This window comes from Pseudochaenichthys georgianus, chromosome 9 (genome assembly GCF_902827115.2).
Source record: "Pseudochaenichthys georgianus chromosome 9, fPseGeo1.2, whole genome shotgun sequence".
Lineage (NCBI taxonomy): Eukaryota > Metazoa > Chordata > Actinopteri > Perciformes > Channichthyidae > Pseudochaenichthys > Pseudochaenichthys georgianus.
This window is the reverse complement of record NC_047511.1, coordinates 33214798-33232427: the sequence shown is the minus strand read 5'-3', so window position 1 is coordinate 33232427 and position 17630 is coordinate 33214798. Positions and strand designations below refer to the sequence as shown.

Here is a 17630-nt window from a genome sequence, read left to right as displayed (position 1 = left end):
TTATGGTTTTATGTGGATTTGTTAGAGCCTGGTTCCACACCTGTAACTCAATTCATCATTCCTCAAATTGAACTTTAATGAGTCACTTAAACATGAATGAATAAAAAAGACACACATTCACATTTTGTTAAATTACAAGGCAATATTGCTTAGGTACACTATTCTTGTTTGGATAATCTCTCCCTGTCCCCTCCATATCTGTGAACAAACCTGTGATGAACATTTACAATAAATGAATATTTTATAAACTGTCAGTGGCTGCTGCATCAAAGGGAATATTAGTTGTTTTAAGGACAAAGGGCAGTCGTTTGAAAGAGGGGTTTTTTAGGGGAACACTTTCTAAAAGAGGTAGGATATATGCTCCTTTTTGGTTAAATGCCATGGCCCATCTCCAGATCATGTTATGCTGATGCTATTTGACAGTGGTTCTCAAACTTTTTTCAATAATGTACCCCCTTTGAAAAATAAATGCAGCCAAGTACCTCCTGATCAGTGCAACAAAAATTGTTAAGGAAAAAATGCCTATAAAGAGGTACAGTACAGCGCTGCACCATCAGTGTCTGATTTATTATAACAACAACCCTGAGAAACACTTAAATGCTACATTTCAAATGTTTACAATCCATCACTAAATTCATGGCAAACCAATTTTAACATCATGCAATAACACTAAGACGACATTAGTTGCATTGAACTGATCTTTTTAATAGGTTGTACTTACAATTTAGTGAGAAACATGGGCTTGTGCTTCACTGAGGATCTTTGTCATTCTGACAGGGAGGCAAACTGCAGTTATTACACTTCGCGTTTTGAAATATGTGTAACTCTGTTAATATAAAACCCACACTGCTCAAACTTCCTTACTTTTCCGAAAATTAGTATATTTATTTATTTTGGGTTGTGGGGAATGAAGATAAAAAGATATATGAGCATTTTATGAGCATGGGATTTTGACCCCTCCTAAGCATAATGCTGCGCTATACTTTGCGGCCACACGCCGTTGCCAAGCAACGTTTATTGTTTAGGTCCTTTGATAAGCAGGCAGTCATATCATTAACTAGAACTAGCTAGATCTGATAGATTTGGATATAAACGCGAGTGAAGTCTAACCGGACGCGAGAGAGAGATCAGAGAACAGATCAGCTGCTGCTGACGGAGAACACGCAGCTCTGCATGATCACAGCTCGTCCGCTTACACTAAGAGTTAGACCTAACACACTTAGCTAGTTTATCTACTCTGGAACAAGCTAAACTAGTTATACATATATTTATTATTTACTGTCGGGTCACTTATTACAGGTTCAGCGAGCTGCACGAGCCTGACGAGCTGTCAGGAGAGGGAGAGGAAAAGAGAGCACCCCCTTTATTGTTCCCATTTTATTATCCAGAATTACTGTAAACTTTTGAAGAAAGTAGTTAATCTACTATCAGTAGTTTGTTTAAATGCATTAATTACGTTTTTTTCATTAACATAAAATAAATCTCACGTATCACCTGCAGTACTCCAACATACCCCTAGGGGTCCGCGTACCCCCATTTGAGGACCACGTTATGTGTTACATTGGTGCACAACAGGTTGTACTTACTGTCAGTACATACATGAAATGTGATGTAAGGTAAAGACAACGCCACTGTCGTCACAGGGTCAGGAGTGCAGCTTCCTGCCTGCTCTAATAAATGTCCAAGAGGAATATTGTGTGTATTGTCAGCTGGAGAAAAACAGCCTTTCAGTCCACAGGTGACTTCCTGTGTCCTCTGTTGACTTATTGCACCTCCTGCTCTCCCACACAGCAGGAGAAACAAGAATGAAAGTGAGCACTTAGTAAAATTCCCTCGACACACACATCCTCAACTCCACTGGGTTTAATCTGCATAGCTCCACATCAATGGTTATTGTGGACCTTTTATTTGCTCTGTTAATGGTCCAGCAAAGAGCAGCTCATCGACCTGCACTCAGAGGCCATGGGTTAAGTGCATGACATATGTCCTGAGAATCCTCCGGGTGGTACTGCAGCGTCAGAATGAAAAGACGCATAAAGGCAGCAGATTGTTGATCCTGGATGTCCACTGCTGCTGTCAGCACATCCCACCAGACAACTTAGAGGGGGCTGGCACTGCAGTGTGAACAAGAGAGAGGGGGGTAGGGGGGGACACTCACTTAGGGCTGGCAGGGGGTAACAGATGTAGATGAAACAGCCTCCGAGAGGAAAGCAGCAGTCAGCCTTCATAAAGCTGATGGAGCAGAGGGCCAAATGGAGAGGAACTGGGAGAGACTGGGAGGAATAAAAGACACGATCAACGACAGGAAGACAGCCATCAGGAGACTTCTATTAAAACAACACTAACGTTGATTAAAGAGAACACACAAGTTCTAAACCCCGGCTAGGGACTCATCAAGGCTTCTAGCAACACCAAGACCCCCACCCCAAGGTGCTAGAGAAATGTTTGAGTTTTACATTTTTATTTCAGCCAAGGACCCCTAACAAAATAGAATATACTCAGCCTCTCTTGCCCTGTGGAATAATTAGATGTAGCCTATGATGAAAAACAAAAGATGAATGTAAGGGAGATGTTAGGCATCTGCAGATTACAAGGGTTATTTAATTGTCGGGTAAGAATAATAACATTACAGGGTTTTACAAAGTATTTGTTAAACTTTTAAGCATTTTTTTAAATATATAATATTTGAATATATATATTATACATATTTTTTCTTGGTATTGTAATTTTTTTAATGAATATGTATGTATATATCAGAGTGGCCTGACCACACTTTAAGAACCTAGTCCAAGATAATTTTATTTACCTGGTAGGCGGTTCATTTAAATGTCCTGAGTTTTATTTAAGTTATGTCAGGGAGATTTCAGTAGAAATTCTTAAAAACTATACACAACTAACTGTATGCCTGTTTTTTTCTGTAAATCTCTGTACAAAGAACATATTCCAAGAAACAGTTTTGTAAACAATTAGCCAATAAAGTGACACATTGCCATTGTATTTGTTTAACGTGATGCCTAAAAGGTGTTCCAAAGTTCTCTATAGCGCTGCCAGAAATACAATTGTGTTGGAAAAATAATTAGCTCTTTCATTTTCATTGTTGAAATAAAATAGTCAAATAGCTTGAAATTAATAAACACCATGTGACTTTAACGCTATGACCCAAAAGCATGGCAAAATAAATACATATCTATCTTTACTACATCTCAAAACCTATGTCATGAATGTTGTATTAAGATTGCATATCTTGTGTGTGTAAAAAGCATTTCTCTTTCAGAAGGAACAGACTCGCACCTGGAGTTTTTTAATGACAGAAGTTAAGGATTCACAGAAGCTTCTTAATGTTTGTAATAAACAGCGTACCGAAGAACTGAGGCATGGAGCAAAGCTGGACTGAGTGGATGGAAATATTCTCAAACCTCTCCTCATTGTGCTCCTTGGACTCAGTACCAGAATCATTTATACAGCATGGAAGATCATCAAAAGGACTTTGTTTCACACACAAATCAAGACTTCCTGAATCATTCACAGACATGGCAGCATATTGTGAGCTGCACTCTACAACCTGGAAGCGTTCACTAGTCATGTTCAAGCATTATTTAAACTAATAATGATGCTCGAGGCACAACAACTAAGACTCAACTCCATCCACACATTATACTGAAACATAAAAATACACAACACAAGTTGAGGATCCACAGAAACAAGGCACAACCTACGGATTACTCAGTAGTTTGGATGAGAAGATCATTTCAGTTTCTGCCGATAACCAGAAGCTGCAAGAAGAATTACAGTTTGCATATTTGAGAAGTCTTTTTGAACTCTCTGTGGTTAACAATTTAGCTTAAAAGTGCTGTAAATATCTGAAGTCTAAAGCCAATTCAGCCCATATATATATTAGCATATTATTGCACAGCCAGTGGTCTTGACTGCCTTCTGTATATTTAAGATATTGAGGTTTTCTCTATGACAAATAAAGAGAGCTACAAGGAAAATCTAAAAATGAGTTTTTAGTGACAGTGCAATTTTGAGCTTGGATTCATGGGCGGAGCATGATTATCTTAAAAGATATTTGCAAAATAACAAACAGTTTGAGTGACTCTTTGGTTCAGAGGCACTCAGTGATCGACGTCCAGGAAGGACCCGATGCTGCGCAAAGAAAACCCCCCCAGGTACTTTAACATGCTGTGTAATAAAAAGTGCATGATAGCGTCCAGTGCTCAGACAAACAGCTGCTTCAGTCCTCACTCGAGTCCTCCGAGTTGTCCATTTCCACGTCTTCCCATGATGCCTTGGTGCGCTGCTCCCAGCTCCGGGCCTGAGCGATGACAGCAGGGGGCATGAGCACCACGCAGGCTGCCAGGCCGGAGACCCGCTCCTTAAAGTCCGCCTCGCCCTCCCACTCGTCTGCGTCGCTGTTGAACACGTGGATGTATTTCATCCTGTTGCCTTTGTCGTGAGAGCGGCCCCCCAGGACGTAGATGCGACTGTCCAGCACGGCGATGCCCGGTTCTCCGTGTCCCGCAGGGAGGGGGGACATTAAAGACCAAGAGTTGGCCTCAGGGTCAAAGCATCCCACCTGAAAAAAACAAAAGACAGGAAACTAATTAATTTCCATTTCATAACATTTACGTCCAAACACTTTAACCTCGGTCAAAAAGAACAGCTCGGATTGTATTCTTATTTATTATAATATTTCACTGAGCCAACACCAGGGAAGTCAACTATACTAATATTATTTGTATTTGTTTGTAAGATTAAAGAAAAATGTGTCTCTCAAAAAACAGAACAGGTTGCTGTCTGCTAATACAGTGAATACTACTACTGCACTAAGACTTCATTCCTTTTTCATCCAGATATATTTTTCAATAACCTTGTTCTTTTTCTTACCTCTAAACATATATTTACTTGATACTTAAAACTAAAAATTAAACAAGTACCAACATTGTGTCTGATTTTCTTATTTAATTGATCTTGTCCGATGAAAAAACATAAACATAAAAACCCAGCATCGGCTATAGTAAAACCCATGATGGCTGAACTAGCTTTGGGGCATTGGAGACATAAACAACATTTTAATATAAAATCAAATGGAAAAGGACACAAGAACTTAACTTAAACTTTAAACTGAGCAGAGCAACACTGCCCTCATTGTGCAGCATCAAACACCCCTGACGACCTGAGTCTCACCTTCAGGACATCACGCCGGTACCCACGCTCATCGTTGCTCCCCCCAATCACATAAATGCGTCCGTTGACAGCCGTCATGCCGTGCCACGCGCGCTCCACCGGCCCCTCAGCACACGCTGACCAATGATTGGCCCCAGGGTCAAAACAGTAGGTCTCTTTGAGGTACGCATTCCCTCTGCGCCCACATGAGATATACATTTTCCCATCAAGCACTGCTCCAGCATGGGCGTAAACCTGGAGGAAAGGTCAGACTGGTATTAAATTGAGTTAAAAGAGGAGGGAAACACCTGGTTTATAACAGAAAACTCCATTAGGACTACACAGGTGGGGAGGTACCACCATCATGTGGATGGTAGCAGCATTACATGCATGTTTTCTATCGGCTCTTTTTCCTTACCTCTCTCTTCAGGGGTGATACAAACTCCCACATGTCAGTGTGTGGGTCGTAGCGCTCCACTGACTCCAATTCGTTGCTATAGTCCCGTCCTCCAATGGCATAAATATGGCCGCCCATCACACAGACACAGTGGTCAGCATGCTGCTGCTGCAGAGGGTGAATCGCGCACCATCTGTTGTGACGAGGGTCGTACCTGGGAACACGCATCAACACAACTTTTGAAATTCAATCTGCAGCGAGAAGTTTGTCCAATCAAGCATTGAGAATACAAAATAGATTTGTTGGAATGTTTTATGCCATGTTCAACACCACCAAAAACAACCCATTCCGTTTTGTGGATCTGAAGAAAAATGTCAGCTTAGTTGTTTATTGATTCATTTTTATAGTGAATTTAAATGCCTCACAAACACAGGTTCCAGCTTCTAAAATGTGAGGATTTTCTGCTTTCTGTTTACTTTGACCAGTGTAAACTGAAACAGCTGCTCAGACAAAGCATGCAATATGAGAACATGTCGACATTTCAAACTATTGTCTGACATTCTACAGACTGAAGAACATCAACAAATCAGGTGGGCTTACATAAGAGCCAATATTAGCTTATTGCAAATACACCCGTATCTGCAAATGTGTCAGACTGTCGGACGATATGTAAAGAGTGATTGTAGTTTAGAAATACCAAAGATATGTTTGCTGTGGCTAAGCTCCAGTCAGGGACACCATATACGGTTTGTCCACTAGAAAGGACTGGCTTAAGTTTTAGCTGTAAAAGGTTCTGCTCAATACTATTATATATTTATTATACACTACAACTAATCGATTACTTGATCTTATTGAATAGTTTCAACTGTAAAACAATAAACAATAGTGGTCGGTGGAGAATATCCATTTATATAACAATCAATATTCTAGGTAATTGTCTGCAAAAGTACCAAGATATTTCTTCTGACGAACAGATATCCTAAAAAAGGAAAATTTAGAAGTTTGAATTGCCAAGATTCTTGGAAATAAAGAAGGCAGCTATCCTTAGCCTAAACGTTTTGTTTATTTAACAGGCAGCATCTTTATTTTTTGTAAGATTTGAACTCTGAACTCTTAAGATGACTGAGGACTTTCTTGTAGTGATGCTAACTTTGCACAAAGTAAATAAATAAATAAATGTTACCTTTTGTCTTAGGTTTGACTTTGTGTGTTTACAGTTTTGCAAATGTAAAAACGTATAGACTTTTTACTCTGCTTTCACTCCATCATTTGCCACAATGCCTCTACTAGCACACAGCAGACTGGAGTAGCTCCTGAAATTAGCAACCTTATGAACTGTAATGAGAATTGATTTTGAACCGCGACCCCAAAGACGTGAAAAGAAATGAATTCTTACCAAAAATTACCATCCTTAAACAATAAAAACTTAAAAAAAGTTAAATTGATGAAGTGAATGAGTGTACGTTAGGGCTGCACGATATTGGAAAAAACTGACCTTGCGATATTTCCCCCCCTGAAAAAATACAGCAATTGAAGAAAAGACTGGTTTTTTTTGTCCGCAAACCATCCTTTCTTGAACTTTAATGCTATACAATTGGTATTTTTCTAACTATATTTAACCGGATGAAGGATTTTAGTCACGGACGTCTGGATCTTAAGTTATCAGAGCAACAAGCTGAGCTAGCTCGGTTAGCAGCGCCCAACTGCCCTGGAGAAACACATGAAACTACTTTATTCAGTGTTTTTACCTTTAATCACCGGGTCCGTTTGCTTTGGAGATTTGATTTTGATTGGTGGTTTGCTGTTCATGCAGAGCCTGCATGTCACTCACTCAAGTACCCCTGATATGAGAGCCGCGCAAGTTTTCCTTTTGTAGCAAGCAGCAAAATAATTTGTGTTTGAGTTAATATGCCTACTTAATACGTCCTAAAAAATAAAAGATCGCACGTCCGGCGATGTGAATATTGCGTATGCGCATATCACGATAATCGTCACGACACGTTATATCGTGCAGCCCTAGACGTGGTGATCCTTTAAATCCATCAACAGAATAAGGGAGATCTCACCTCCAGCAGCGGGTCTCTGCGCGGAACCCACTGGTGTTCTTGTCTCCTCCGATCAGATAAACAAAGTTGTTGAGCACCACGATGCCCTGGTTGGACATGCGGGGGCCGTGGTCTGCAGTGAGGGTCCTCCACTCCCCCCAGCTGGGGTGGAACACCTGGAACAAATGCTCATTGTCTGTGAGGGAGCTGGAAGTGAACATCCCCCCGAACCCCAGTATGCAGTGGAAGGTGGAGCGAGGCTGGGTGAGGGGGGTCTGCAGGACGGGCTGCCAGACCTCCTGCTCATGGTACCGCAGGGCGGAGGACACACAGTCCTTCAGGGGACACTGGTTCAGTCTGCCGTACAGACGCTTCAACACTTGTTTCTCAATCAAGCAGAAACGCACAGCATCGATCATCTTCAGATTGTCCTTTGGGTCAGAAACATCATAAAAAGGTTAGATTGGTTGAGAACAGCAACCAAAACCTATCTTTTTAATATGGCTTTTAATTTGGGTTAACTTTCAATTCTCACTAGTATCATTGTGCATGTTTTACTGTATTTTTTCCATTTTGCTTTTATTCTACATTGTTTTATTTTAACCTATTTGAATTTCTTAGGATCACTGTAGATGTTTTATCTTGTTCTGTATTTATTTTAATATTGTGTTTATGTTTTCTGTAAAGCAGTTAGGGCTGCTTTGGGCATGAAAGGTGCTATACAAATAAAGTGTATTATTATTATTAGATTGCAATCCAAGCAGATTAAGCTTTGTGAGTATCTGATGGAAATGATAGATGAGTACAAAATGCAAGACACACCTTAGGACTGACCTGCAAGTACACCTGGTCAGTTTCCACCTGCAGGGGACTGTAGTGGAAGTGCAGCGCCGCCTCGTACGCCTCGTTCTCGCTGTTCACCTGCAGCTCGTCACTGCTCAGCGCGCTGAACACCACGTCCTGGGGGAGCTGTCGGTACACGTCGGTGCGGGACAGAGTCTGGATGTTCCTGAGCATGTAGGAGTGGACCCTGGCACTGAGCTGCTGCAGTCCGTACAGATCTGCCAGGTTATAGACCTCCAAAATGTTGCTCTCGTCCAGCCAGGAGAAGAGGAAATCGCAGCAGAAGCCAGTGACAACCTCGAGCTTTAGAACACAAAGGGACACAGGTAAGGTGAAGAAAAAATAAAAAATGTGATTAAGCAAGAGATTTTTTTAAGAGTTTACCTGTACTAACGTGGCAGCTATCAGGACTTCCTGCACACACTCCAGGTCTAACTCAATCTCCGAAGTGTAGATGTAGTCCAGTATTTTTGTCATGGCCATGAAAGTGACTCCATGAATGGGGATCTCTTTTTGCTGCGTCTCCCGCAGGCCTCCAGCAAACATTCCCCTATCGGAGAAAAGACACACATTGTTTAATATAAGAACTGTCCAATAAAGATACAAATATGTGTAGAAAACGTTTATGTTAAGCCCAAAATCAATTGAGAAAAGGTGTATGTACTCTATCCAAACCATAAAACACATCTTTGTTGAATATACTTTGCCTCAGTTGTTTCCCTTAAACTGTGAGTAAAAGGCAGAGCCAATACAGTGAATGCATCTTTATAAAGGGAAGTTAGTGATCTATCTGTACCTGCTTTTAGCATTTTAATAGGATTACAGGGCTATAGAGCAACAGTAGGGCTCTGGTTTAATGTCACAGTGCAAACCCCAGAGTAAAGACTTCCTCCACCCCTGCCAGCACAGTAAGCTCCAAACAAATTAGAATAATACTTGAGTTCAAATCCAACACACCTATCTGTCCTCATCGTGTGTGCTGCTGGCTGACTGTGGATCAGGGATTGTAAGGCAAGGCAAGTTTATTTATGTAGCACCTTTCAACACAAGGCAATTCAAAGTGCTTTACAAAAAACGAAAGACATTAAGAAAATGGCATTTAAAATCAGTCATTAAAAAGAAAAGATAATAAAATAAACATTAAAAGAAAAAATACATGGATAAAAGTTACAGTGCAGTTTAAGATGTATAATAGTTCAATTAAAAGCAGCGGCAAAAAGAAAAGTCTTTAGTCTGGATTTAAAAGTAGTCAGAGTTGCAGCGGACCTGCAGTTTTCTGGGAGTTTGTTCCAGATATTTGGAGCATAATAACTGAACACTGCTTTTCCATGTTTAGTTCTGACTCTGGGGACAGAAAGCTGACCAGTCCCTGAAGACCTGAGAGATCTGGATGGTTCATAATTTAGCAGTAGGTCAGAAATGTATTTTGGGCCTAAACCATTCAAAGCTTTATAAACCAGCAGCAGTATTTTGAAATCTATTCGTTGACACATAGGAAGCCAGTGTAAAGACTTCAGAACAGGAGTGATGTGATCCACTTTCTTAGTGTTAGTGAGGACTCGAGCAGCAGCATTCTGAATTAGCTGCAGCTTTCTAATATATTTTTTAGTGAGACCTGTAAAGACACCATTACAGTAGTCCAGTCTACTGAAGATAAAAGCATGGACAAGTTTTTCCAAATCCTGCTGTGACATTAGTCTTTTAATCCTAGATATGTTCTTTAGGTGATAGTAAGCTGATTTAGTAACTGTTTTAATGTGACTGTTGAAACTCAGGTCAGAGTCCATGACTACACCTAGATTTCTGGCTTTATCTGTTGTTTTGAACATTGCAGACTGAAGCTCAGCGCTAACTTTTATACGTTCTGCCTTGGCTCCAAAAACCATTACCATTTGTTTAATTGGAGAAAGTTCTGACACATCCAGTCATTGTCATTGTTCAATGCACTTACTCAGTGTTTGAATTGGAGCATAGTCTCCTGGTGAAATTGTTATGTAAATGTGTGTGTCATCCGCATAGCTATGGTAACTTATTTTGTTGTTTTTCATTATCTGAGCCAGTGGTAGCATGTAGATGTTAAAGAAAAGAGGCCCCAAGATGGAGCCTTGAGGTACCCCACATGTCATATTGTCAACTCAGATGTGTATTTACCTATAGAAACAAAGTTGTTTCTGTCCTTTAAGTAAGATACAAACCAATTTAGAACTGTTTCCGAAAATCCCACCCAGTTTTCTAGTCGGTCGAGTAATATGTTGTGGTCAACAGTGTCAAACGCAGCACAGAGATCTAATAATACTAACACTGAAGTTCTGCCACTGTCTGTGTTTAAGTGGATGTCATTGAAGACCTTTACAAGAGCAGTCTCAGTGCTGTGGTTTGGACGAAAGCCTGACTGGAACACATCGAAACAACTATTTAAATGCAAGAAATTACTCAACTGTTGAAAAACAACTTTTTCAATGATTTTACCTAGAAATGGCAGGTTTGATATGGGCCTGTATTTGTTCATGACTGAAGCATCTAGATTATTATTTTTTAAGAGTGGTTTAATGACTGCAGTTTTCAGGGCCTGTGGAAAAACACCTGAGTGAAGAGATTTGGTTACTATATGAAGTAGATCTGAGGCCATGCAACGAAAAACATCTTTGAAAAATCCTGTTGGAATAATATCAAGGCAGCAGGAGGAGGATTTCAGAAGTTGAATAATGTCCTCTAGGTTTTTATCATTAATCTGATGGAATTGTGTCATGGTGTTTGAATTGATATTAGGTGGACATAGGGACAACACATTTGCTGTACCTGATGCAGAGGCACTGACTGCTTGTCTGATTTTATGAATTTTGTCAGTGAAGAAGGAGGCAAAATCATTGCATGCCCTGGTGGATAGAAATTCAGAGGCTACTGACACTGGGGGGTTAGTTAGTCTGTCGACGGTAGCAAACAAGGCACATGCATTGTTTTTGTTTTTGGTAATGATGTCAGAGAAGAACGACTGTCGTGCGTTTTTCAATTCCAAATTATAAAGGCCAAGTCTCTCTTTATAGATTTCAAAGTGAACCTGGAGATTTGTTTTTCGCCACCTACGTTCAGCTTTTCGACACTCTCTTTTTTCTGCTCTCACGGTCATGGCCTTACTCCATGGAGATATTTTCTTCCCAGTCACTTCCTTTACCTTAGTTGGAGCAATGGCATCTATAACATTTTTAATTTTTGAATTAAAATGATCTACTAGCTCATTTACTGAGATGTTAGCAGGGGCAAGTGTGGAAGAAAAATTCTGAGTAAACATTTCCCTAGTATTTTCAGTTAAATATCGCTTTGTGGTTACCTCTTTTTGAACATTTTTGTGAACAGAAATAGAGCTCTCAAAGAAAACACAGGAATGATCAGAGAGTACAACATCAGTCACCACAACCTTAGAGATATTCAGACCCTTTGAGATAATTAAGTCCAGAGTGTGCCCCTTATTGTGCGTGGGCTCCGTCACATGCCGAGTCATTCCATAGCTATCAAGAACACAAAACAGTTCTTTAGCCCCTCTGTCCTGGGGGTTGTCAACATGGATGTTAAAATCACCAACAATGACTAGACGGTCAAAGTCAATAAACACTAAAGTCATCAAAAAAGCTTGCACAGTATTTGGGTGGTCTATAGATATTTAGGAACAGAGCTCGAGAGGAGCATTTCAGCTGAAGGGCCACATATTCAAACGAAGCAAAGTTCCCATAAGATGTCTTCCTGCATTGAATGGAATCATTGAACAAAATAGCAACTCCACCCCCTTTCTTATGCATTCTTTCCTGACTCATAAAACCAAAGTTGGGAGAGGTTGATTCGATAAGAACAGCTGCACTGTTATTTTGTTCAATCCAAGTTTCCGTTAAAAACATAAAATCAAGATTGTGCTCAGTGATAAAATCATTGATTAAAAATGTTTTTCCTGCCAGAGACCTGACATTTAATAAAGCTAGTTTAAGTTTGTTAGATACACTAACAGTAAGATTTTTTGTGACAAGCTGTGGCTGACATGGAATCACTGCTAAATTTGATAAACTCACACAAACGTTTGAGCACTTCCTGTTTCTAAGCTGATTCACCGCTCTTAATCTATTACCTATCAACACAGATATCGGCAAAGCTACTGGCAGGCAGGGCCCCGGCATGTCCTGGAAAGAGTTGAGAGTGCCATACGCCCTTGAGCCTGGACCCAGCACATATCAGTAAGAGTTTGTTGCGTTTTGTACACACACATTCTTAACAGGCTTCGGAGACTGCTGATGCTTTCTTGAAGGGAGGGGAGGTGGTTGACGTAGGCACGGTGATGGAGACGGGGAGATGGTGCGGGGGTAAAGGACATGCTGCCAGGGGGGGGAGGTGGTTGACATAGGCACGGTGATGAAGACGGGGGAGATGGTGCGCCTCTGCAGTGATTTTGGTGGGCGTCGTTGAGGAGCGGGGGTAAAGGACATGCTGCCAACCCTGCGTATCGCCTTAGTTTGGTTATTGAACTCCAGGAAGGAATCGGTGCCAACCCTCTGTATCTCCTTCGTGTGTTCAACGATCTCCAGGAGGGTGGGCGAGGGTGAAAGGGTGAACGGAGAGTAGAGAGAGCTGTGGGGTGAAGGAAGAGTATCCTCAGAGGTGATAGGGGGGTGAAGGGCGGTGGAGACTCCTCCATTTGTCTCCCATAATCAAGACACTCCTCAGGCGGGTGCAGTGATAGGTTTTCTGAGCGATGTGTTGTGTCTTTCTCTTGTTTTGATTACTCTTGTTGCTTGTCCTTGGCAGAGGGAACAGATTGATGACGTAGGCAGTTGAATACGTTAGAGATAAACAATTTCACTCCTGACTTGTTCAGACAAACTCCATTTGCCTTAAAAAGATGTCTGCGGTCCCAGAAAAAGTTAAAGTTGTCAATAAAATGGACAGAATGGTCAATACAGACAGTTGAAAGCCAGGTGTTCAGTGCACACAATCTGCTGAATCTCTCCACTCCTCTTCTGACTGGCGGTAGAGGGCCACTGATGAACACCTCTGCATTTAGAGAGCTGACAGTTTCCAACAGACATTTAAAGTATTTTTTCAGCACTTCTGATTGTTGTTTCACAACATCATTTGTTCCAATGTGCAGTACCACATTCTTCACAGTCGGATGTTCAGCCCCAATATGCAGGATCTTCTCAGCCAAGTCAGAGACCATATCCTTGGGAAAACAGAGTACTTTGGTGTTGTTCTTACTACACAGACCTTTTAGATCTCTTACAGCAGAGTCACCCACAATCAGAGTTTCAGGCCCAGTCGTTGTACCTCTCATCTCTCTGCAAAAGCTACAAGTGAAGGTTTCTACACATTAACATGACCTATAAAGTACAATTATTGAACGTGTCACACCTAATCTTCAGGTAACAGGGCACTCTTATTTGCAACACACTGCACATAGTTGTCTATATGATTGTGATGTTATGTTTGTTTTTCTTGTATTGTGTCTTAATATTTGTCCTTGTTGATGTTGCAAATGGAGCTGCTGTGATGCAAGTAAAATGTCAGACTTTATCAGACCATTAAAGTACTATCTTATCGTATATAAGACACATGAATGTCACATAAAGTCTCTTGTTTTCCATTTCACAACACTGGCATTCAAAAGGCAACACCCATGCCACAAGCCAAGTCATTGTCCAATCTTCTTTTAGGATGTAAGTAGACGCTATACAAAGACTACAGGTGAGTAACTGTTTACAACCACAATGGAAGCAAACAAAGCAGTGAAAGGCCTGTTTTGATTTGCAGTAGCAGTAAAAACACTTTAACTCATGCTTTCTTTTTGTGTCCACACGTTTTCGTAATTTACTATATTCTTTTACAAACGTTTGGAATGTAGGGATGTTTTGAGATATTTTACAATGTGGAGAGGATAATGTTTTCATCAGTGTGCTGCAGGGCTGCTCAATTAATCGTATTTTAACCGCAATTACGATTTTGGCTTGCAACGATTATGAAAACAACATAATCGAAATAAAACGATTTTTTAAATTATTATTTATTTAAAAAGAAAACCATTTATTTATTTTTGGTTTTTCAATTTAATTATACTTAAAGTTCAGGGTAATCAAATGTTAAAAACATACTACACCTCTTTCTTTTTCAATAAATTTATGTTTTCAAAGTAAATGGATAATCGTTTTAATAATCGTGATTTTTGCCATAATCGAGCAGCCCTAGTGTGCTGTACGCCTCTGTTAGATTGAGCACAGCAGTGTGTAACTGGTTCAAATACCAGGTAAACCAAGTGTGTTGGATTATATAGAAGGAAGTGTTTCATTTTGATAAAGATCTAAGGTCTTTTGCAACCTGTGTGTGTGGTTTGTGTTTAGTGTTTTGGAAAATGAGCCCTGTTTTGAAATCATGCTCAAGCAATCATTTTAAAAACTGCACTGTTGGTCTTGATGGAAGCATACAAGTAAGAAAGAAAGGACAATTAAACACAAACAACAAAGAAATACCTAAAGTGTGCACACCACTACTGATCATATCACAATGTAGATCATCTGCAGGGATTTTCTTTGAACTGGACTCTGCACCGGGTCTTTGCTGCAAATGCATGATTTGATTACAATGTAGAATAATGTAAATACAGTAGATACATTCAAATTTCTATAAAGCAACTTGAATTGGAAAACATTTACTCTATTCTGTCTATCAGTGGTGTACATATACATACTGCATGTATCTGCGTATTTGCTTTGAGTCAGAGGTGGGAAGTAACTTAGTACATTTACTCAAGGACTGCATTTTTACAATTTTGAGATACTTGTACTTTTCTTGAATAGTTCCATTTCATGCTACTTTGTACTTTTACTCCACTACAAAAAACCACACTTAAATACGATTTTAGTTAGCAACCTACCCTGCAGTATACAAATTAATTATTTACCAGCTTTAATAAACACATTAATGCATCAATGATTATAATGAAAACATATAATATATATTATTCTGAAATTGACCAATTTGCATAATAAGTCATTTTACTTTTGGTACTTTAAGTATATTTTGATCCTAACACTTTTGTACTTTTACTTGGGTAACATTTTGAATGCAGGACTTTTACTGATCTAAAGTTCTGAGTACTTCTCCCACCTCTGCTTTAAGTTACTCTTAAATGAAATGTGCATTGATGTGTAGACAAATAAAGGAAGCAATGAAACTGCAACAAGGAGACGATTGCTGTGGGTTTTACCTAAAATAATCGCAGGAGGCAGCCAGCAGTATGCGGTGGGCTTCGATGGGCCGGCCCTCCACCAGCAGCACCACGTCGAACAGCACGGCGCCCTGCCGCAGCGCCAGCAGGCCGTCCAGCAGGCTGCGGAAGTGGGCTGAGCTCCTGAAGGTCTGTCGGCCCCGGCGTCCTCCTGTCGGGCTCAGCTGTCCCTGCTCAGCCATGACGGATGTTCCGGCTTCATCTCTTTTATCTATATAGTTTTATAATTGTAACTGTTTCTTTCCATAATTGTTACGAAGAACGCTGCTTTCGGTATTGAGGATACTGAAAGAGGAAATTGGACACCTAGCAGCTACAGAAGGGTGGTTACGGTGTCTATTTTAAGGATACTGCTGTATGCCAAGTTTTGCACGCGTTTTACTAGTCTACCAGCTATAATAAATAACCTAAAAAGGTATAGTTACATAAATATGCCCTTCTGTCGACCTGACACTACACTGTCAGCTTAAACGTTAAATACCATTAGCAAGTAAGCTAATTTATCTAGGCTGTTAGCTGATGTAACGCAATATAAAAACAGCCTTCTTTACAAAGGATACCAACGACTACACGAAAATATCCCCGTGTTCGTCAATGAAAAAAACCTTTTACATTGACAGTTTGGTCACAAAGCAACCAAATCCTTTTTGGGAATGGCTAGCTTAGCCACAGTCGCCTGATTTTTTGACAGATCAAAACAAGTGTGTTTACTTTTTGGTGTCAGACAGTGAGCTCACACTCTATTGGATGTTACCGTCGTATTGTCCCGCCCAGTTTCTAAGAAAGAGCCAATCAGAGACGTTCTTCACACTGCAAGGACATCGTATCAGTATGTCTTATAACATTGTAGGTTTAAAATGTGCTCTGTACAGTATTATATTTTGTAACCCTTCATTTGGTATCTGAGTTGTTTAGATTAATAAAATTAGTATTTACAGTAGTTTGACAAATGTTTTAGATAATGTGACTCTTCCTGTAAACACAGGGGGATGCTGTTTCTTCTCTAAAAAGTCTTAAAGGCTATGTCTTACTGGTCTCTGCTGTCACACATCATGTCATACATATACACCAGCAACAGATTTTGAAAGCGGTTGTGTATTTACTCTGTACTTTATGTTGTGAGACACCGGATACTTGCATGTTTCTTTAAGTTTATACCTCTACTCCTTTTTCAGTGATAGTTAATGGACATGTTTTCTTTTCATTGCATTTTTCAATGGTCCCAGTAACTAGTTATTACACAGACTGATTAACTCAACACCCTAGTTAGGCTAACTATCACCTGAACCAGCGACATAACAACTATGCATGTATATTATTGCAATATGAATTACACATTTTAAAATGTCTTCTTTCAAAGTATTTCAGGTCATATTTTATCATTGAAAACACAATTCAATCTTACTTTTATTCCATTACATTACATACATACTTGTTAGACGCTTTTATCCAAAGCGACTTACATACTCAATATGTGGGCAATCCCCACAGGAGCAATTTTGGGGTGAAGTGTCTTGCCCAGGGACACAACGACATGCTGACTGCAGTGGGGTTTGAACCTGTGCTCCCCTGATCCCAACACCAACACACTAGTCCACTGTGCCATTCCCTAGGACTTAAAGTTATAATGGAGTACATGTGACTTTTTTCCTCCATTTGTCCAAAATAAGTGTTCATCTTCGTGACAGTATTTATTGAATTGATAATTGTTGTCCCTCTAATATTTGGTCTCAACCCGAATGCTTTCAGGATTGATTTTCCACTGCTTGGTAACTGCATGAACTGCCACATAGATTTTATAATGCAGCCAGTCAGGCTTCTTGTCATGAGGCTTCTATATTGCTCAGGTTTTACAATCTCATTCATCTTCTGCCGAGGTTTCAATTTGCATATATCATTTTCCACTCGCAAAAACACT

General features: G+C 40.1%; 1 protein-coding gene across 2 annotated transcripts; it reads right to left on the bottom strand.

Annotated features, from left to right (window-relative positions):
* Positions 1 to 3280: 3280 nt before the first annotated feature.
* On the bottom strand, positions 3281 to 16418 carry klhl22 (kelch-like family member 22). 2 transcript variants are annotated; one of them, XM_034091283.1, is made up of 7 exons: positions 15692 to 16418; positions 8836 to 9001; positions 8431 to 8754; positions 7630 to 8039; positions 5585 to 5777; positions 5188 to 5421; positions 3281 to 4576 (listed from the first exon to the last, which is right to left on the bottom strand). In XM_034091283.1, exons 1-7 carry the CDS (start codon positions 15892 to 15894, stop codon positions 4235 to 4237), a joined length of 1872 nt encoding a protein of 623 aa, XP_033947174.1. In that variant the 5' UTR covers positions 15895 to 16418; the 3' UTR covers positions 3281 to 4234. The 2 variants fall into 2 exon arrangements, with proteins under 2 accessions (XP_033947174.1, XP_033947175.1); XM_034091284.1 differs by having other exon boundaries at positions 8443 to 8754.
* Positions 16419 to 17630: the final 1212 nt, after the last annotated feature.